At 41.9% G+C, this 22,476-nt stretch overlaps 1 protein-coding gene across 1 annotated transcript in view; it reads right to left on the bottom strand.

Moving 5' to 3' along the window:
- Positions 1 to 17,276: 17,276 nt before the first annotated feature.
- The window catches only part of sptlc1 (serine palmitoyltransferase, long chain base subunit 1), a 42,561-nt gene continuing 37,361 nt past the window's right edge, over positions 17,277 to 22,476 (bottom strand). Inside the window, exons 14-15 of the mRNA XM_085984532.1 lie at positions 21,828 to 21,901; positions 17,277 to 19,188 (exon numbers count right to left, since the gene is read on the bottom strand). Coding sequence (XP_085840658.1) covers positions 19,095 to 19,188; positions 21,828 to 21,901 — 168 coding nt within the window. The 3' untranslated portion in view covers positions 17,277 to 19,094. The remainder of the gene's footprint in view (positions 19,189 to 21,827; positions 21,902 to 22,476) is intronic.

Below are 22,476 nucleotides of genomic sequence, written 5' to 3'. Positions count from 1 at the left end.
CCCTGACTTCACTGAGAAATTCTTACCCACTGCATCTGGTCCAGCTTCAGCCATGAATTCAACAGTGGGTGCCCCATTAATCGTAGCAGAAATAATACTTAGCAAATAAACATTTATTCATTATGAAGTGATATTTCCAGTGAGGGAAAAAACAAAAGGTCAACAAAGTCAGGTGAGCAGATTCAGTTATACAGTCGTGCAGGAACTGAATGATGGTTCAGAAGACATGTTGCAAGGATACCAGCAGTGGGAGGGTGGAACTGTAAGGGTTGGGGGCTTCTTTAAACTGGTTTAAAGTAATTTTCCTGTCTTGCAGCCTTTGCCTGCACTCAGACCAATTCCAATAAAACCAATTTTAAAACAATGGTTTCGAATCGCTACCCCTCCTTCAGTTCTGAGTGGAGGAACTTATAATTAATGATATTAAAACGGAACAAGTGGTTTGGATGAGAGAAAAATCAAGTTTTATTACCTAAATGAACTACAATCCAAAGAATAAACTATACCACACGAACACAGTAATTACAGTAAAACTATATAACAGGGGGTTGCAGACGGCGAAAACGAGGGATACAATGGCTACAATGTTATTTAAACAATCTTAGCAATACCCTTAAATCACCACCCCTTAACTCCTGCTAGGTTGCCTTGTTGAGGAGTCAGAAACTCTGCTCACCTGTGGTCCAGCAAAGTGAGAGAGAGAGAGAGAGAGAGAGAGACTCACCTATGGTCCCAGGAAGTAAAGAGAGAGAGATAGCTTCTCAGCAGCTATCTTATATATCTGGTGAGCCCCCCTCCCCCCTGCTGTTCTGCCCTGCAAGGGCTGTGTGCAAAATTCCCCACCCAAAGGGTCCAATACACAAGAGAAAGCTGTGATTGGCTAACTCAAAGTGGTTAGACTGGGTTAATGTGTCTTCCGGAGCTCCCTGGGCTGAAACAAAAGAGAATGCAACAGCCCTATTGTCCAGTGCTGGGTGATTTAAAACCCATTCAATTCTTAAACGTTTCCCATTCAAGGTACAAAAGTCTCTTCTGCAGTTTAGATGTATCCACTCGATATACAAACAAATGCTAATAGCATTCAATTGCTTTGTAAACAAAGCATTGTCCTTTGTCTTCGGCCATGTGGTGACAGCCATTTTTATCCCTGGAAATTTAAAAGCACAACGCCCAGGGATTCTTTAATCAAAAAAATTGATCTTCAGAACTGTAAATTATTGCAAATTCTTACAGAACTACAGCATGACAAGGTTACATAGGCTGAACCCATTTTAAATGTGGATATTGTCATTTATAATGGGAAAAAATTGACACAAAGATTCACAAAAACATGACAAGAAGTCAAGTGGAGCAGACAGGAAGTATGCACAGATATAAAGACTTTTAATCTATATATATAAATCGGTCGATCTGTCTGTCTGGCATTCTGTCCTTCTGTCATTCTGTCTGTCATCGCGTGTGCGTCTGGCGGGCTATGCGCTCGAAAGTTACAGGGCGTACCTACGCGCGCGTTACCTCCAAAGAAAGCTTACGCTTCCGAGACGGTTTTAAGCGTATTTACGTTTCGGCCAGGCTAAAATCGCGCCCGCGGTATCCCAAAAACCGTCAACATTCCGCTCATTAGCATCTCATTATCCGCTCATTAGCGACAGAGTGACCTCCAGGTCGACCAATCGTACGGCGGCTTGCTGCCGCGTGCGGCCGGGCCAATCGGTGCGTGTGTGGGCGGGCCTTATCGTTCTGAACCGAGGTGAGTCACCGCCATCTTGATTCCAAACTTTTCCTTTCTTTTTCCCACTTTCTGCGTCTTTAAAAAAAACGTTGCTTTTAAAACACATATTGTTTTTTAAAAAAATGATTTAGAAACGAATTAACTTACCTAATCTCATTAATTTTTCTACCTTTCCCCGTTTTTCCAGGTAGGCCTCGAAGCCTCGGCTTCTCCTCTGCACCCACGCCCGAGCTAGGCACCTCCCGGCCCCACTCGAAGGCTGGAGGGGCGGGCCTCAGCCCAGCGCCGCTACCTTACTAAAGGGTGCGCGCGCAGCAGGAGCTGAGACGCGGCGTCTCTCTCTGGCTCGGCCAGGGGGCGGGGCTTGCTGAGCGTCAAGGGTTACCCTGGCAACCGGGCCCGCCGGCCATCTCGCACAGCTGCAATCGGCGGTCTTCACCTCGGGGGGGGGGCGCGACCCTCGGGGGGGGGCGCGACCCTCTGCGGGGTCCGCGACCCTCGGGGGGGGCGCGACCCTCGGGGGGGCCCCCCGCCCTCCATCCCCTCCCTCCCCCCTGCCCCCCCTCCCCTCCCTTCCCCCCTCCCCCCCACCCCTCCCTTCCCCCCTTCCCCCCCTCCCTTCTCCCCCCCTTCTCCCCCTCCCCCCCTCCTTCCCCCCCTCCCCCCCTCTCTCCCCCCTCCCTTCCCCCCCCGCCCTCCCTTCCCCCCCACCCTCCCTTTCGCCCCCCGCCCCGCCCTCCCTTCCCCCCCGCCCTCCCTTCCCCCCCCGCCCTCTCTTCCCCCCACCCGCGCTCTCTCTTTTCCCCCCAGTCTCTCTCTCTCTTCCCCCCAGTCGCTCTCTCTCTACCCCCCAGTCGCTCTCTCTCTCTCTTCCAACAACAACATGCCCTCGAAAAAGCCTCGGCACCGCCGGGCACTTCAGCTAGTAAAATATAGATAGATTATAAATGTGTCGAGCAACTGCATTTCTTTTATGTATCTGTACTTGAAACAGAACTCAAATGCAACCAACAGAAAAAGGGTAAACATTGGAGCAGTAAATTCTGGAGGGACTGAACCATTATTTAAGTTTGTAGGGAGATTTTGAATAATTTAAACTTTTTTTTAAGCAGATCCTAATAGTTACACTAAGTAATATTGCAGAGATATTCAGAAAAGATGAATATTGACTTAATTTAATCCCTTACATTGTATATTTTTTGGTCCCAGTTATATAAACACAGATCCTGAGCAAATGGGACCATCAGCCTATCTGATATTCTAGGTAAGGTGCTGCTGTAATCTGTCTCTCTCAGAAAGTTTTTGAAGGGAAATATAATTGGTATTATTTTTGCTCGAAACATTATATTTTATACCCCTTATCAACAAGGAAACATCGGAGGAACTGTAAGACAAAATAGTAATGTTTATAGCTGTGTTTGAAACTGAAGGCAAAATTATTGGTTAAAACAGGGAGCTGTAAAGTGGTTTACATGCTTTTGCTCCTGTAATCTAAAACAGTTTAATGTATATTTTATATTTGTGACTTTTAGTTTCCTGAGAAAATGTCCAGGGGATGAAATTCAACTTCGGCAGGGGCACAAAATGGGCAGTAGCGCATTGGCTGCCTGATTTTCCTTTCCATTCACTTCAGCCTATTGTGTCTGTTCCAGTTCTTTGCTTGAGCTCAAGCTAGTTGCTTTTCTAACATTACGACATGTATGAGCATAATTTATAATAAATCAGCAAGACAGGATCATCATCTTTGAACTCTGCTCCCTTACCACTTATTCCATTTCCTTCCCCAGCCATTCCCTCATGTTAAACCAAATGGTTCACAGTCTTGGCATCCTGTTTGAACTTGAACTAACTTTAGACCAACATCCTATCCATCATCAAGACCATTTACTTTCGCCTCACAACATTGCTCACCTCCTCCCTATCTCAACCTCTCCACTGCTGAGACCATTTAATGTTCCTTTGTCACCTCCAAACTCAACTACTCAAACAATCTGTGAAGAGAGAAACAGAGTTAACGTTTCAGGTCGATGACCCTTCATCATCGACCTGAAATGTTGACTCTGTTTCTCTCTCCACAGATGCTGCCTGACCTGTTGACTATTTCCAGCATTTTCTGTTTTTATTTCAGATTTCCAGCATCCACAGTATTTTGCTTTTGTACTCAAACAATCTCATTGCTGGCCTCACATCATTGACCCTCCATGAACTCCGACTTGTCCAAAACTCAGTTGACCTTATCCTATCTCACATTAATACTGCTTATTCATCACTCTGTCCTTGCTAATGTACACTGGGTCCATGTCTTGCTACATGTTAACTTCAAAATCCTTGTCCTTGTCTATAAATCCCTATATGGCCTTCCCCACACTAACCTCTGCAATCTCCTCAAGCACTATATCCCCTGCAGAACATTCTGTTCCTCTGGCTTCAGTCTTCTGAGCATCCCCCGTCCCTTCGTCCAACCATTGGTGTGAGTGCCTTCAGCCACATCGGTCCTATTCTTTGGAATTCCCTCTCTAACTCTCTCTACCTCTACACCTATTCTTCCATTTTTATAAACCTCCTCAAGATCCACCTCTTTTCAACCAAGCTTTTGATCATCCTGCTCAGTGTCCATTTTCCTTTTGCCTATTGGTTAAGTGCCGTGAGATATTAAAGGCATTATATAAATGCAAGTTGTTGTGATTGAACAAAAACAGAAAATGCTGGAAATACTCAGCAAGTCAGGCACAGCATCTGTGGAGAGAAGCAATTGCCCTTTAAGCCTGAATCATTAACTTCACTTCTCTCCACAAATGCTGTGTCTGAATTACTGAGTATTTCCAGCATTTTTTTGTTTTTGTTTTAGGTTTCCAGCACCTGCAGTATTTTATATTTTGTGTCAGGAGAACTAGCTTGGAAGAATTATTGAATGTTCAAAAGTTGAATTCGTATCAGGAAACAACAGTGTTTTAGAGATCATGTAATTTCAAACACTTTAATTTATCCATCTTCACACTGTCTTCTTCAGTTAATCCTCAAAGAAAGTTCAACTGACATCATCAGTGCTTACCATTAAATAAAAAGTATGAAAAAAACAGAAAAACAATCATTAGTTAATCTTTGTAATATTTAGATTTTTATAAAGAGTACCGTTGAAGTAATTCCTTTCTTTTTACTATGAAAATTCAAAACATCCTCTTACTTATGTTAAGTTAAAGAAAATGTAGTTGGAACATGATACTGTACATACATTCCAGAAATTACATTCTATTTGTGCATGTTTGTTTATTTTTGTTTTCCTCTACACAACGCTGATTCTTAGAAAAGTTAAAGACTTGCAGTGCAGTTGTCCCTGATAATTGAATGTACCAATCTGTTCTTCATTTTGTAATGACACATCACCTCTGCTTTCAAATATTTTGCAATGGTAATCCAATAATTGTTTATTCAAACAGACTAGTTTAACAACTTGATATTTATTGATTACTAGTCTAGCGAGGGAAATGGAATTACAGTAGATAGCTCCCATGTGGACCTAGCACCAGCAGAAGCATGATAGGATGAAAGGCTTCCTGCTATGCCATTATGAAAATGCTACATCTTTGAAATAATTCTTAAATTAATACATGATTTTTTAAAAAATAGTTTGATGGTTCCAAAAACTCGGCAGAAATTAAATGTACAACATTGTTTGAAACACAGCAGGATCATTGGAAGTAATCCAAAATTCACCACTAATCCAATATAGATTAATTACAATTAATGTTCTTTAGTTCATTTTATAATTACATTTAATATTCTTTAATTAATTCACATCCATGTATGGTATAAACAGAATATATTTAGAATAACATGGCATAAGATTTATGTCTTACAACGGTGCTGGTCATAGCTCATTTGTGACTTTGGCACACATGAGTCATCAATTCAACCTATGTATGGGATATAAATCATGTCCCATGTGTCTCCTTAATGTATCTTCTATTTGTATGCCAGATAAGTGAATAAAACATTGTTGAAAATTGATTGTATTGTTCTAGGAGGCCTACGACAGTTCTGGACATTAAGGATAATATGTCAAAAATTTGTTTTCTATCAAAATTCTTCAGCTTAGTCTTTTTACAGCTTGAAATGACATTGGATTGTTGCTAAAATAGTTTGAGAATGTGTTTCAAATACAAAATTTGCTCAGTTTCTTTACAAGTGGCATGGCTATGAAAAATAAGGGTACATTTTATGAATTCAGGCTCCCAACAGGCAAAGCTTGTAAAATTACCCCTTTACTGTCCAGAAGAAAACACTTAGATATTTTCATTTCAACGTGACATTTCTAACAAAAAGTCTTTTGTTTTAATGAATTATGAGCAACAAAGAAAATTGGAGACATTACATAGAATTTACAGCACAGAAACAGGCCATTCGGCCCAACTGGTCTATGCTGGTGCTTATGTTCCAAACAAACCTCCACCCACTCTATTTACTTCATCTCCCACTATCAACATATCCTATTATTCCTTATTCGGGCAGATGTTCTAATCAGACCTCCAGTCAGGCGTTTGTCAGGTGGTGCATTATTAGCACTTGTTTGATTGTTAATTTACTGATCTTGCTTAATTTTGTGGCGTCAACTTCATTTACATAACGTAGACAAGCTCTCAGTCCTGGTGTTAGGACTCACCAGGAGAGCCAATTACATAGGGTGATGGGTAAATTTAAAGGGATTCAGCCACTTAAAAGTAAGTGGCCACATATGGGACACAAATGTTGATAGCCTTTACAAAGGCTGCTATATTTTTTATCTATCCCTCTCCCTGGCAAGTGTAAGGCTGAATCACACCGTTCGCAACCTTGGTGTCGTATCTGACCCTGAGATGAGCTTATGATCACATATCTTCTCCATCACCAAGGCTGCCTACTTCCACCTCCATAACATCGCCTGTCTCTGCCCCTGCCTCAACTCATCTGCTGCTGAAACCCTCATCTATGCCTTTGTTACCTCTAGACATGACTATTCCAATGTTATTCTGGCCGGCCTTCCATCTTCCACCCTCCATAAACTTGCTGACCTACTTTGGTTCCCGGTCCGGCAATGTCTTGATTTTAAAATTCTCATCCTTGTTTTCAAATTCCTCCATAGCCTCACCCCTCCTTACCTCTGTCACCTCCTACAGCCTTGCAACCCTCCGAGATCTCCATTCCTCCAATTATGGCCTCCTGCGCAACCCGATTTTAATGTCCGTGTGTGTGGGGTCCGTGTTTGTGGGTTCTATGTGTGGGGTGCGCCCCCTCCGATCCCCTCTCCTCTCCCACCCTCCAATCCCCTGACCTCTGACACACCAGCGAGTTCACACTAGGGAGAGGCCGTTCACCTGCTCAGTGTGTGAGAAAGGATTCACTAATTCATCCGGTTTGAAGAACGTGATCCACATCTAACAGAGGGGGAGAGGACACGATCCATCTGCCCATCTGGATCACGTTCTCGCTCTCATTCCCCCGCTTTAGACCCGGATCACATTCTTCTCCCATCCCCACTGTTCTCAGTGCTACCCCCACCACAAGTTCCTGACCTTCTCCTTCCCCCCCCATAAGTTCCTGACCTCTCCCAACCGAGTTCCTGACCTTCCCCCCCACCCCGAGTTCCTGAATTTCTCTCCCGAGTTCCTGACCTTCTTCCCTTGAGTTCCTGTCCTTCATCCCCCACCCCCCAGAGTTCCTGACCTCTCCACATCCCCTAGTTCCTGACCTTCTCTTCCCCCTCCTCCCTCCAAGCTCCTCTCTACCCCGCAAAAGTAATTGCCACTCCCTTATTTTAGAGATGGATTTTCTGATACGTTGCACCCAATAATTAGGTGAAAAGTGTGTTTAACTAATTGGAAGAGGTGGAGATCAGTGTTTTGAATGGTGCAGGAATCGCTTGCTAGTTTTCTAGTGAATGTATGTGTATTAGCCAAAAATGCAGTGATTTGCAGCAAAATATTGTTGTGGCACTGCCTTTGTTTTCCAATGTCTGCACAATGGCACACTGGGTTTCTACATGGGAATCCTTTACTTGTACTTTTTTGGGGAAAATAGGGAGATATCCAACATTTCTCTGCCAGCTCTTCTGCGCAACCGTGGCATCCTATTTGACTCTGAGCTGAGCCTCCGACCTGATATCCTATCAGAGAGACTGCCTACTTCCACTTCTGTAATATTGCATATCTCCACCTCACCTCACCCCATCTGCTGCTCAAACTCTCATCCATGCCTTTGTTACCTCCAGACTCGACTATTCAAATGCTCTTCTGCCGGCCACCCATTTTCCGCACTGTAAATTTCAACTGATCCAAAACTCTGCTGCCCATATCCTATCCTGCATCAAATCCCGCTCACTGATCATTCCTGTCCTTCCTGCCTACGTTGGCTTTCAGTGCCCTGATGCCTCAACTTTAATTCCCTTCATGGCCTACATTAAAGGCACTATAGAAATGCAAGTTGTTGGTTGATTACATACTTGAGGCAGAAATGTTTTGATGGTTTCTGAGAATTATGATTACATGTGCTTGCCCCCAAAGATGTACATCTATGGTAAAATATAAGAAATTATATTAATTATCAATAATATAATAGACATTCTCAGACTGGGGGTAATTAGTCAAGTGCTTCTGAGAGTAAAATATTCAGTTCCCCATGTCAGTTTATGGGAACCACATTTTTCTTTTGCACATTTTACATGTTTTATTGATTGCAGTGTATGATGATAGAATAACCTTTTTTGATATATTCAGAAGAGCATATAGGCTAGCAATTGGTCTTGGTGGTAATAGTGGATGAATGCTTAACACATTCGTTTGACATTCCTCTACCTGTTATTTTAACGGATCATGTTAACCCATTTATTTTTGACTTTATCCTATAAAGTTGTAAACACCTAGCTTTATTTTCATATTTAAAATATCTGTAATCCTTCCCGGAGAAAGTGGGGTAGAATTCGGGGACATAGTGGGCCAGTAATTCCTGTCCCAACGCGTGAGTACGGACAGGGTACTCACGCGTGGGCCCGGAGGAATTGCCGGTTTTCAGCATGCACAGCGCATGCGGGGAAAACCGGCATTTCCTCTCCTCTGACCCAAGGGGTTAAGAGGCGGAACGCGTACGACATATCAGGCAGCGCGTGCACGCTGAACTTCCCTTTTTTTAATTAGAGTTGCCTGTGGGGAAAAGACTCCGGTTTTTACGCGTGGAAAAAGCAGCCGTAAGTACTTACTTTTAACAGGTAAGTGGTCTATTAAGTAAAATTAGAAAATTTTTCCACAGGTTCATTTTTTTTGAAGACTTTACAGTAAGGTAAGTATTTTTAGCCCCGATTTTTTATATAATAATTTTTTTCAAAATTTAAAATTATTGTTTAAAATAGTTTTTTTACAGTTATTTATAGTTTATTTAAGTAGTGCGATGTTTTTTTTAATTTTCTTTCAAGTTTAAGTAGTGTTTTGGGGCCAGGAGTTTTCATGAGTTTGACAGCTCTTACTATCAAACTCATGAATGAACTTTTGCAACCTCCCATTGGTTGCCCAGTGCTCACGTGATCCCAGCTGGCTCATCGCACTAAGTACGCCGCTGGGTCACGCACGCACAGCGCGGCAGGACCTGAAGCGGGCCATAAGAACATAAGAAGTAGGAGCAGGAGTAGGCCATACGGCCCCTCGGGCCTGCTGCGCCATTCAATAGGATCATGGCTGATCCGAATCTAGACTCACGTCCACTTCCCTGCCCTCTCCCCGTAACCCCTAATTCCCTTATCTGCTAGGAAACTCTCTATCTCCATTTTAAATTTATTTAATGTTGCAGCTTCCACAGCTCTCTGGGGTAGCAAATTCCATAGATTTACTGCCCTCTGAGTGAAGAAGTTTCTCCTCATCTCAGTTTTGAAAGCGCAGCCCCTTATTCTTAGATTATGCCCCCTAGTTCTAGTCTCACCCATCAGTGGAAACATCCTCCCCGCATCCACCCGATCAAGCCCCCTCACAATCTTATATGTTTCGATAAGATCATTCTGAACTCCAATGAGTAGAGTCCCAACCTACTCAACCTTTCCTCATACGTCAACCCCCTCATCTCCGGAATCAACCGAGTGAACCTTCTCTGAACCGCCTCGAGAGCAAGTATATCTTTTCTTAAATATGGAAACCAAAACTGCACGCAGTATTCCAGGTGTGGCCTCACCAATAACCTGTATAACTGCAGCAAGACTTCCCTGTTTTTATACTCCATCCCCCTTGCAATAAAAGCCAAGATTCCATTGGCTTTCCTGATCACCTGCTGCACCTGCATACTAACTTTTCATAATCATAATAATAATCATAATCAACTTTATTGTCATTGTTAGTGCACAAGTGCAGTACAACGAAATGTAGGCTTGCGGCTCCCGAGAGTGTACATTTAGATTAAGACATTTAAACATTCAACATACATTTGGCTTGTAAAACATTAACATAAACATGACCATAATAAAGTGCATTGGCAGATGTGCAGGCTTTAGAGTTTATTTGTGGAGTTCAGTAGGATGACAGCCCTGGGAAAGAAGCTGTTCCCAAATCTGGTCGTCCGGGTGCGAATGCATCTGTAGCGTCTCCCAGATGGCAGGAGGGCGAACAGACTGTGGCTGGGGTGGGTAGGGTCTTCGATGATGGTCCGTGACCTCCGTAAACAGCGTTTCTGGTATATGTGCTCTATGGTCGGTAGCCGGGTGCCGGTAATGCGTTGGGCAGTTTTGACTACCCGCTGCAGGGCTTTCCGGTCATAGTAGCTACAGCTGCCATACCATAATACAGTTCGTCAGGATGCTCTCTATTGTGCAGCGGTAAAAGTTAGAGAGGATCAGGGGTGACAGGTTACATCCCTTCAGCCTCCTTAGGAAATATAGGCGCTGCTGGGCCTTCTTCACCAGAGAGGAGGTATTGAGGGACCAGGAGAGGTCATGCACCAGGACCCCCAGATCCCTTTGTACTGTAGCACTTTGCAGTTTCTCTCCATTTAGATAATAACTTGCTCTTTGATTTTTTCTGCCAAAGTGCATAACCTCACACTTTCCAACATTATATTGCATCTGCCAAATCTCTGCCCACTCACTTAGTCTGTCTATGTCCTTTTGCAGGTTTTTTATGTCCTCCTCACTCATTGCTTTCCCTCCCATCTTTGTATCGTCAGCAAACTTGGATATGTTGCACTCGGTCCCTTCCTCCAAATCGTTAATATAGATTGTAAAGAGTTGGGGTCCCAGCACTGACCCCTGCAGAACACCACTAGTTACTGATTGCCAGCCCGAGAATGAACCATTTATCCCAACTCTTTGTTTTCTGTTAGATAGCCAATCTTCCACCTATGCCAGTATATTACCCCCAATCCTGTGATTTCTTATCTTGATCAGTAATCTTTTGTGTGGAACCTTGTCAAATGCCTTTTGGAAGTCCAAATACACTACATCCACTGGTTCCCCTTTATCCACCCTGTATGTTACATCCTCAAAGAATTCAAGCAAATTTGTCAAACATGACTTCCCCTTCATAAAACCATGCTGACTCTGTCCTATTAAATTATGTTTATCCAAATGCTCTGTTACTGTTTCCTTAAGAATGGACGCCAACATTTTGCCAACCACAGATGTTAGGCTAACTGGTCTATAGTTTCCAGCTTTTTGTCTACTTCCCTTCTTAAATAAGGGTGTTACATTAGCAGTTTTCCAATCTGCCGGGACCTTTGGAAAATAATCACCAATGCATCCACAATCCCTACCGCCTCTTCTCTCAAAACCCTAGGATGTAGGCCATCAGGTCGGGGGGATTTATCCGCCTTAAGTCCCATTATTTTACTGAGTACCATCTCCTTAGTGATTTTAATCGTCTTTAGCTCCTCCCCCCCATTGCCCCCTGTTTGTCCAGTGTTGGGATATTTTTAGTGTCCTCTACTGTAAAGACTGATACAAAATATTTGTTCAGCGTCTTTGCCATCTCCATGTTCCCCACCACTAGTTTCCCGGTCCCATCCTCTAAGGGACCAACGTTCACTTTAGCCACCCTTTTTCTTTTTTATATAGCTGTAGAAACTCTTGCTATCTGTTTTTATATTTTTTGCTAGTTTACTTTCATAATCTATCTTCCCTTTCTTAATTAATCTTTTAGTTATTGTTTGCTGGCTTTTAAATGCTTCCCAATCTTCTATCCTCCCACTAGATTTGGCTACTTTATATGCCCTTGTTTTCAGTCGGATACTATCCTTTATTACTTTACTAAGCCACGGATGGCTGTCTTTTCTTTTACTCCCCTTTTTCCTCAGTGGAATATATTTATCTTGAAAGATGTGAAATATCTCCTTGAATGTAGACCACTGCTCTTGTACCGTCTTACACTTTAATCTGTTTTCCCAGTCCACTTTAGTCAATTCTACTCTCATACCTTCATAGTCTCCTTTATTTAAGCTCAGTATGCTGGTTTGAGATCCAACTCTCACCCTCAAACTGAATTTGGAATTCAACCATATTATGGTCACTCATTCCAAGTGCCAGTGACAGGAAATGCAATGCGGGCCAGGATTGAAATGTCAGCGCGCCGGGTAAGTGCACATCGGGGGCTTGCATGCGCGGCAAGCCCCCGAACCTAATTTCTGGCCCAATGAATCAGAAAAATAGGTGCGATCCCCCTGCCTCTGATTTGCACTCCCCACAATGTTTCTTCTGTTTCTTCTAATGTTTTTAGGATCATTGCACCTCAGGGAGGTGTTTGTATTGAAATTGAAAGTAAATGTAGTGCCGGTGATATCTTCCTGTCCTGTGACCCTTTTTTCCCCAGTATTTCCACCAGTCATAGACTAAGTGCTGTTTGGCCTCAGTTGTGTTGATTGCTGTGATCTAGGGGAGATAGTGTTTTAGTCACTGACATTGAGGTAGCCATTGCAGAACTGTCTTTGTTTAAATAAAAGAGAGTTAGATTTGCAATGTAATATTTTTAGGGGCTTGTAGTTCACAGCATTACTTAAAAGCTTTGGACCCAAAATTCCAGGCTTAGGGAAAGCAGAAAATTGGCACACTCCTGAGAGAGCTGCAATTTGGATGGAATCCGGATTGATCAGGTTTCCAACCCTCAAGTCTGTCCCCATTATGTCCATCAGGCACTTTTGGGGGATGTCTGGGGACATTTCCAGGCTATCCTGGAATTCAACGCAGCTCGCCCCCTGATAGGCTCAGTGGACCTATGCTTGCTGAGAGTCAGTTTAAGTCCTGTTCTGGCCCAGTAAGAAAGTTAACCAATCCCAGAGAGATCAATTACACTTAAAAGCCTGCTCTTTTACGCCCAAATTGCATTCCAAAAATGTTGTAAATTTTTTTTTGGCCATTTCTGGGCCTTGCGTTCCTCCTGTTGGAGTGACTCTGTGCCAAATATTAAAATGACCACATTCCCTGAGATTTAAAACTGAGTCAATGGCATTGACAGGTGGGCCATCCCCCTCTCTGTCTGATATCGACAGGCCCGGAAACATCGTGGATGAGCCACCCAGCGTGCCCCTTTATCTATATTACCTGGAGAAGGATGAGGATGAACTGAGGACATGGAAACATCAGCCATATTCTTCAAGGTGCAGAGTTACATCACCATGCTCATTGAGGTCTAGATGCAGCAGACATAAGCTGTAAGGTTTAATAGGATAGCTGGGACAATAGGTGGAACATATGCCTCTACAACAAGAGTCCTCTCTATCAGATGAGGAAGATAGCACCAAGCAGGATCGGTCCCTGTCAAGCACTCCAGAACCCGCGAACACCCAGATACATCCAATTGGGGGAAATTAGAGACAGCAGAGAGCACCATGTAAGGTTTTTAATGGGGTAAAGCTTGTACGGCTGTGAATGAAGACGTCCAGCAGAAGGCTGGGGGTGTAAAGGACACCACTATCTCCTGGGCATGATGGTAAGCTCTTTCCACACTTTTAGTGAGTATAATTGCAGGTGATTGTAAATGGCTGACACATTTGAGACAATGTATTCTTGGAAGGTGTGACTGGCTCTTAACCATCTTAACAGGTTTGGCAAGGTAAGGTTTTTATGGCACTGACTGCATTGGACACTTCCTTCCACTGCTGCCGTGCTGCTTTCCTTCTGGGTCTATCATTCTGCACCAACCAATGCCTCGCTCCTCCACTGGGCTTCATGAAAAAGCTCCCAGGGCTTTCTCTGTGAAATCCGAAGGCTCTGGTCCCTCCTCCAGACATTGCTGACCTTACAGATATCCTTCAAGACAGCTAAATTTTGTTTCTGTATCCAAATATAGTTATTGTCCCTTTGAGCTGCTGTAGGCCTTTAAATCCTGCAACAGCAATTTAGCTCTCCCTCCCCCAAATGGGAAGCTCCCAATGTCTGGAGTTTCTAACATGACCTTACTTTCATTATAAGAATTAGGCTGACTCCAGAAAATGTGAGATGGTGAGACAACTTCTCATTTACCATTTTTCTGTGATTATATTTAAATGAGGCTCCGTTCCTCAGATTCTGGGAGCCATTTGAGTTTAATGGTTGTGGGCCGGGTTTCCCAAGGCTTAGGAAGCCCGGCAACTAAAGGGAGGTGGGAGCTGGCAGATCCAGCAGATAAGTGCTTTTCCAGCCCTGCTCGTGGGCCAGGAGGAGAAGGAGTGCTTCTCCCGGCCCCTCAATCACATCTTTTGCTGCAACCTCCCTCCTCCCCGATCTTCAGACACCCTCCGCGCTCTCTCCCCATCTCTTCAATTGCCAGGGATCTTCCCCAGCAGTCCCTGGCTACAGCCTTCTACTGCTGGCTTTCCCACCCAGCATCCGGCCAGCCTCTAAATCGGTCAGGCTGCAGGGTGAGAAACGGGTTAAAAAATGCCAATGAGGTCCTGCCATTAAATTCGGCAGGACCTCCATGTTCCCGGCGTTTCCAGCCGCAGACACGCACCCCATAAATATTGGGCCCAATGTATCAGCAGACTAGTCAATTGTGGGTGGCATCACATCCCAGTCGGATCTTTTCCTCAGCCCCAACCACACAAGCATAGTTTTCAGCAGGAGTCACTGAGTAACAATTGAGCAGGATGTTTGGCTGATTTTTTTCCCCTCATCCTCCCTAGCCCAGCACTACTGGACCAATTGTAGTGTAAAGGTTGAACTGTTTCGAAAGTACATCATATACCTAGTCAGAAAGCTGAACCCGCACAAGTAAATGCGTCGCAATTTTTCTCAGAACAATTATTTCTTCAAGCATATTTTTTGATGTTTGTTAACTGCTAATTTTAATAGAAAACCTAACATACAACACAGATAAATGTATTTCGTGTGTATGTTTACTTAAACACTTGCCACCACTCAGTGCAAAACATTGCAGTCTTTTTCACCAAAGTTTGGGATTCTGACATGGTTTTATCAGACACAACACATCTTAGTGCAGCTTCTAGGTAGGTTTGTTGATTCATTGCAATTAACTCCTGTGATAAAAATATAATCAGCAAAAAAATGTATGTTAAACGCATTAATTGTGGAAGTTACACAGGATACAGGGAGGGAAAGCTTGAGAGATGAGGCCACAGGGCGAGGGCGGAAACGGGAAAGCCTGAACCATTTAGAAGCAGCGTTCTGGGTCGAGCAGGATGCCATCCTCTCAGTTACACTAAACATTCTACTCAGGAACTCAGTGAACTATATAGAGCAAATGGTCTGTCACCCAAGGTTCAGATCAGTTCATTCTTCTGGTACCCAAGGAAATTTTAAAACAGTGAGGCTAATAGCGTCACTGTTACTTATGTGCAAATGCCACAGCAACTTCAGGCGAGGACAGATGCACGACTAAACACAGAAATCGCAAAGTTGCTGTTCGAGATGCGCTGCTCCACGGTTAGCTTTCTGAAAATGGCATCTTGCTGTCTGGCTCCCCATTCAACTGCATTGAGCAGCGTGAAGTTCTTGTACTTGCACAGTACATACAAAGTAAACTCGCCACAGAAAGTTAAGTAATTTCAAATCTAAATACCCTTTTAATAGCATGGTGAGTCTTAATTACTGCCAGTCTACCTCTCTGGCACTGAAAGTTAACTATTACAAGTGTGGAGTCTCATTCCTTCAGGTTTTAATTGTGGATAAACTTTTTCCTTCGTCTCTTTCTCTTAATCCAAATTTTCTTTCCCTCTCTATTTCTCTTTGTACCCGATTTGACATTGAATTCACCCACTCTAACATACACTTCCTTCTCAGTCCTTGTGCTATTAATTTCACAATGCTTCAATCTGATTGGTTAAGGAGATACGCAGTTGCTTGTCCTGTTTGCTCAGATGCCCTGTAGAGGGCGACGCGCTATTTCCATTTTGCACTTCCAGCAACTTGCAGTATAAAATATAGTCAACACTAAATGGGCAAGGGTACAGGAAATTGAGCCAATGGGCGAGAACTTTGGGTCCCCACGGGCGAGTATGCACTGGGTACTCACACGTAGGCCCAACGAAAGTGCCGGTTTAGTGCATGCACTGCGCATGCGCGGGAAACCAGAACTTCCGTTCCCTTAAAGGAAGGGGTTCACAGATCGAACGCGTGCGCCAGAGAGGCAGCGCGTATGCCTGGAACTTCCGTTTTTTTTTTTGCAGGTTTCTCCAGGAGGGTAAGTCTCCAGCAGCTACGCTTCTAAAAAGCAGTCGCAAGGCCTGCTTTTAACAAGGTAAGTGGTGAATTAAGTAAAATTATAACATTTTTTCCACAGGTTTATTATTTTTAAATACTTTAAAGAAAGGTAAGTTTATTTTTAGCCCCGTTAGAAACTAATTAATTTTTTCAAAAAATAACTCAAACAATAATTAAAATTTATGTAATTTATAGTTATTTTAAAAATGTGATTTAAAAAAAAAATTATTTGAAGTTTTAGTTATGTTTTGGGGCTGAATTATATTCATAGATTTGACAGGCCTGCCTGTCAAATCTACGAATACAGATTCCCTGCTACCATTGGCTCTCCATGGTCCACTTCGAACTAACTGCGCCCCTGGGATACGCAAGCACTGCGCGCCGGCAGTTGGAGCAGGCCCAGGATCGGAATCCTATGCGGGCCCACAGCACAACGGCCAGCGTACTAGGTAAGTGCAGGTCAGAGGCTTGCACCCGCAGGAAGCCTCCGACCCGAATATCTGGGTTTAATTCAAAATGTATCAGTGTGCAAGTGCCTGACATTGCTGTTAGGTGAATGAAACAGAGGTATATAACAAATGCAGCTGTAAATAGACAAACCCTTCCCTTGACAAAAAATCATAAGTAGGAAAGACTTGATGTTAAGTTCTGGATAAAGAAATGCACTAAATTTAACAGTAAAAAGCATAAATTACAAAAATAACCTTCCCAATCACTAAGAGTGCAGAACACTTAAGTCTGGGTTGGTGCGTTGGTAAATCTAGGGAAAGTGGGAGATGAGATTCCAATATAACGTGCGAAACTGTGAGTTATGATAGAGGATATGCTGCATCATTTGAGGATTATGAAGAGACCATTAATAGAATTTAGGTTAGGATCAGGTTAAAAATGACAATGCTTCAGGCAGCACTCAGTATAAAATTTTATTGTGGTACACATTCTGGCAAGAATAAAAAAAATATAAAACACACACTTTTACTCGTGATTTTTGGTTTTATTATGCAGCTGGCAAGTCAACTGCGAGATTATAATGGTACCTATATTTTAACTCCAATGAAAATACCAGTCGCGATTTCACATATCTGACTATGTGTTGTGCAATTTTCCAATGCACGTGTACAGTGCAGTTATGAAGCAGAGGTATATAACAAATGCAGCTGTAAATAGACAAGCCCTTTCCCTTGAAAAAAATCATAAGTAGGAAAGACTTGATGTTCTTAAGTTCTGGATAAAGTAATGCACTAAATTTAACAGTAAAAAGCACATAAATTACAAAAATAACTTCCCAATCACCAAGAGTGCAGAACACTTTTAAAGCACAATTTGCTTACCTCTTTTCATTCAATATTTAAATAAGAACTTTTGAGCAATTACTCTTGCAGTTATAAACATTTGAAAAATCTTGCACAGTTCTCGCATTTAGTGCTGCAAATCCTGTAAACCAGTATTAAAATGGACGCGTAACCAATTTCAACTGAAAACTAACAAATCTCTATACAAATCTCCTGAACAGCACAAAAATGTCACACTTCTCTATTTCCTACACTTGCCAAAACAAAATGATGCTGATGGTAACCTTCAGTAATGTCACAATATAAATCTATAAATTTACTGTGCAAATTTCTGCATGACAAAGTTATCAGCAGGTAAGCCACAGACTTTAAAAGGAACACTGCTGAATCCTGATGGAAGCACAACTAATTTGTTGAGAAATGTTGCATATGCTATTACATAAATGACTGGACCAGTGCATTGAAAGGTTGAACAGGACCATGTATATCCTTATCTAGATTCCACTGTATTTTACAATAATTTGGAAAGTCAAAAGGGTCAGATTCTGCAGAACTAATCTATAAACCATTTGGGGCCGAGAAGTTTAGCCACGTCCTCCTCCAGTTAGAGCCTTGCAAGTGAACTCTGCACACAGACATCCTGTCAGCCAGTAGCATTATGTTGCCAAACTGCTCTCAAATTATGCTCTCTCTCTAGCTCCAAACAAAATGAAGCACTCTACCACATTTAAAATATGGGTTGATCACATGGCCAATAAGTTTTTTTTTAAACTTAAAATTAAGTTGACCAGCAATAGTTCTTCAGGTACCTCCATTCTAATATCAAACCAGATCAATAACTTAGAAAATAACACATGCACACCAATGTCAATGAGGATAATTGTTCTTGTAAATGTGTAGCAAGTGCAAAAACAGCCAAATTCTCATACAGCAGATACTGAAATTAGTCTTATAGTATAATTAGTAAACTTGGTAATCTTAAATAGGCAATACATTTGAGCTCCTTAAACAATCTTACAAAAACCATTACACCGCATTCTCATTTAAATATGAATTTACCAACCAATCCCTACAGCTCATTATCTTTAGGCACACAGTTGTTATGAATGTTGCAAAAAATACATTTATTATTACAAAATGAAAGAACATTTTGGACAAGAAACTGTAGGATAGAAAGTTTTCTGGGCCCTTAGCTGACCACACTTTGAAACAATCATTTTTTTGCACTTATTTGTAAGACAAATGTATTCAAGTTCATTAGTACAATTTCCATAATTTGAACAAAATATGTAAAAAATAAAATACATCAAGTTCATTTACTGTAGTTCGATCATCCTTATTTTCAGTAGATAGTGATCTTTTTCTGTACAGTCCTTTAGGGCATAACGTCCCTGTGCGATTTCTGGTCCACAAAGATCATAAATATCAGGCCATCCTACTGAAGGATGCATTCCGATGCTTCCCTGATTAATGCTGCTGCCTTGTCCAACTCTTCCTCTGTCAGTTCTATAGTAACCACCACCCGCACACTATGGAATACATTTGAAAAGCTATATTAATATTTCCAGACCTGCAAATGTTACATAGGGTCCACTTATCTATGGGAGCTAATTACAATAGTATACGGTTATACAGTTGCAACAAATTATTCTTCTAACAGAATTATTCTACAGACAACTCCTTTTAGTCATGTGTAAACTGGGATTGTACACTCCAGTCTTTTGCTTTATGAAAATGCCTTGGGATACCAAATCACTCCCAAAAAATTTAGATCCATGCATATGATTTGAACCCAACAGCTCACCATCTCATACAATCACTCTTTACCCCAACCCACTCTTACCTCGGAGTTCCACTATCCTTACAGATAATTCTGCTTTTTGCATCGATTCCTACCAAGACATCCAGTGAGTTTCATACTTCATTTTGCATGAACAGTGTAGTAAAAGCAGTTCACCCTCTGTATAGCAAACGGTACAAACGTGCATCTACTGAAGAATTAAACTCACCAACTCGTCAAGCACCATTTGTATGCAATTTTTAATTAGGTAGGTCACATAGTGTCTACAACCTGAGGTTGTAATCCTCCAAGAATCAGCCCATCACAATCAATACATTCAACTACAAAACAGGTGAAACTACCAAAACATCTCTTGCTTCACATAAACTCATTAGTATAGGGAAAGAAACAAGGTTTGTGTGGTCAATGAAACTTTACCAGAATCACTTTGACCCTCACGACCACCTTGGGAAATCAACAGGTGAAATGCAGACAACAGTTCTGACTACCACCCCATCGCTAATCTCCCGTTCTTCTCCAAAGGTCCTTGAATGTGTCATTGCCTCAGCTGTGCATGCCACTCTGCTATTTAAGAAAGGTGAGAGAGGGAAACCAAGAAATTATAGACCAGTTAGCCTAACATCTGTTGTCAGGAAATTACTGGAATATATAATTACGGATAGTGACTGAACACCTTGAAAATTTTCAACTGATCAGAGAGAGCCAGTATGGATTTGTAATGGGTAGGTCATGCCTAACGAACCTGATTGAATTTTTTGAAGAGGTGACTAAACTAGCGGACAGGGAATGTCTATGGATGTTATTTATACGGACTTCCCTCACAAAAGACTGTTAGCTAAAGTTGAAGCTCATGGAACTGAAGGCAACTTATTGACTTGGTTAGGAAATTGGCTGAGCGCAGGAGACAGAGGGTACGGATAATGGACAGGCACTCTAATTGGCAGGATGTGACTAATGGTGTCCCGCAAGGATCTGTGTTGGGGCCTCAACTATTCACTGTATTTATAAACGACTTAGATGATTGGATAGAGAGCCACATATCTAAGTTTGCTGATGATACAAAGATAGACGGCATTGTAAGCAGTGTAGATGGAAGCATAACATTACAAAAAGATATTAATAGATTAAGTGAATGGGCAATACTGTGGCAAATAGATTTCAATGTAGGCAAGTGTGAGGTCATCCAGTTTGGACCAAAAAAGATAGATCAGAGTACTTTCTAAAATGGTGAAAAGCTAGAAACAGTGGAGGTCTCAAGCGGGCAGTCCATGTACCTAGATCATTAAAATGTCCTGAACAGGTACAGAAAATAATCAAAAAGGCTAATGTCATGCTGGCCTTTATATCTAGAGGACTAGAATACAAGGGGGTACAAGTTATGCTACAACTATATAAAGCCCTGGTTAGACCACACCTGGAGTACTGGGTTCAGTTCTGGGCACCACACCTTAGGAAGGATATATTTGCCTTGGAGGAGGTGCAGCGTAGATTTACCTGGATGATACCGGGACTCCAAGGGTTAAATTGGAGGGAGCGATTACACAAATTAGGGTTGTATTCCCTGGAATTTAGAAGGTTAAGGGGTGATTTGATCAAAGTTTTCAAGATATTAAGGGAAACTGATAGAGTATATAGAGAGAAACTATTTCCGCCCGTTGGGGAGTCTTGGACTAGGGGACATAGCCTAAACATTCGAGCCAGGCCTTTCAGGAGTGAAGTTAGGAAACACTTCTACATGCAAAGGGTGGCAGCAGCTTGGAACACTCTGCCACAAGCAGCAGTTGATGCTAGATCAATTGTTAATTTTAAAATCTGAGATTGATAGATTTTTGTAACCAAAGGTATTAAGGGATATGGGCCAAAGGTGGGTACATGGAATTAGGTCACAGATCAGCCATTGTCTCACTGAATGGCAGAACAGGCTCGAGAGGCTAAATGGCCTACTCCCATTCCTATGAACTGTATCCTCATGAAACTGTATCCAAGCAAGGATTCAATGCCAGGAGAAGAGAGGAAAAAAAAGAGAAGATTGATAAAGAAAAAAAAAAAGTAATCATAAGAAAGTCAAAAAAAATGTTGGTGCTGGAAGCGGTCCTAAATGACAGCAAGTTAGTTTGGATTGAACAGGGTTTAGTTTCTGCATTGTTCATGGAGAGAGTGGGTAGATTGGCCTTACCATAGAACAATTTCTAATAAATAAAACTTTCTTTAATGTAAATGAAACAAAGCCAGCACAGGAATGGAACAGAAAAAAAGAGCAAAAACAGAGCAGGATCCCAAGATAATGGCAACTAATGCGGAGAAAACTAGCTGGCAAAAGAGAGATCATATTTTCATATCATTATATAAAATACAAATAACATTTACCTTGGTGGAGGCAAAAACCTTTCCTCCTTGTCCAAGTAACGTGCTTGAGTTAATGCAATCCCTCGGTTCATGCACTGTTAAACAAAACACCATGATCAAAATTGTAGAGTTAAAAAAATAGTATTTAGTGTAAAAGATCATCTGTTTTATTCTACATCCTTATAGGATTTATGCTATAAGTAATATTTTATTAAAGCTTGCCACACACCATTAATATAAATTAATCGCTAAAGTTTTGTGCCAATCAGCTGCAAATTTACAGCACAATTTTGACAATTGTTAATTCTGAATTGCAAAGACCCATATATACATACACACATATACATACAATTTTCAAACAGTAATTTAATCTTCAATGAGAATTCTGAATTACCCCTCATTAGTTTGGGACGTCACCTTGCAATCATACCTAGATATCTGTTACATGCCCTGCACAAGTCAAACATCACAAATCCCAAACATTTTATTGAGATTGGTCATCACTACTAAACTATTGCTGTTAACAGATTGACAAGTAATTTCAGGGAGGAGGGAAATAGAAAAGTTGATTATAAACTTTAAATGGTACAAAATAAATGTATACCACAACATGTTGCACCATCTTTTTCGCAATTGTGAATGGAGATTAATACCAGAGCACTTTGTGTCG

The sequence above is a fragment of the Somniosus microcephalus genome, chromosome 1, assembly GCF_052327205.1.
Source record: "Somniosus microcephalus isolate GS21.2 chromosome 1, FLI_Smic_1.0, whole genome shotgun sequence".
Classification (NCBI taxonomy): domain Eukaryota; kingdom Metazoa; phylum Chordata; class Chondrichthyes; order Squaliformes; family Somniosidae; genus Somniosus; species Somniosus microcephalus.
This window is presented reverse-complemented; position numbering and strand designations above follow the sequence as displayed.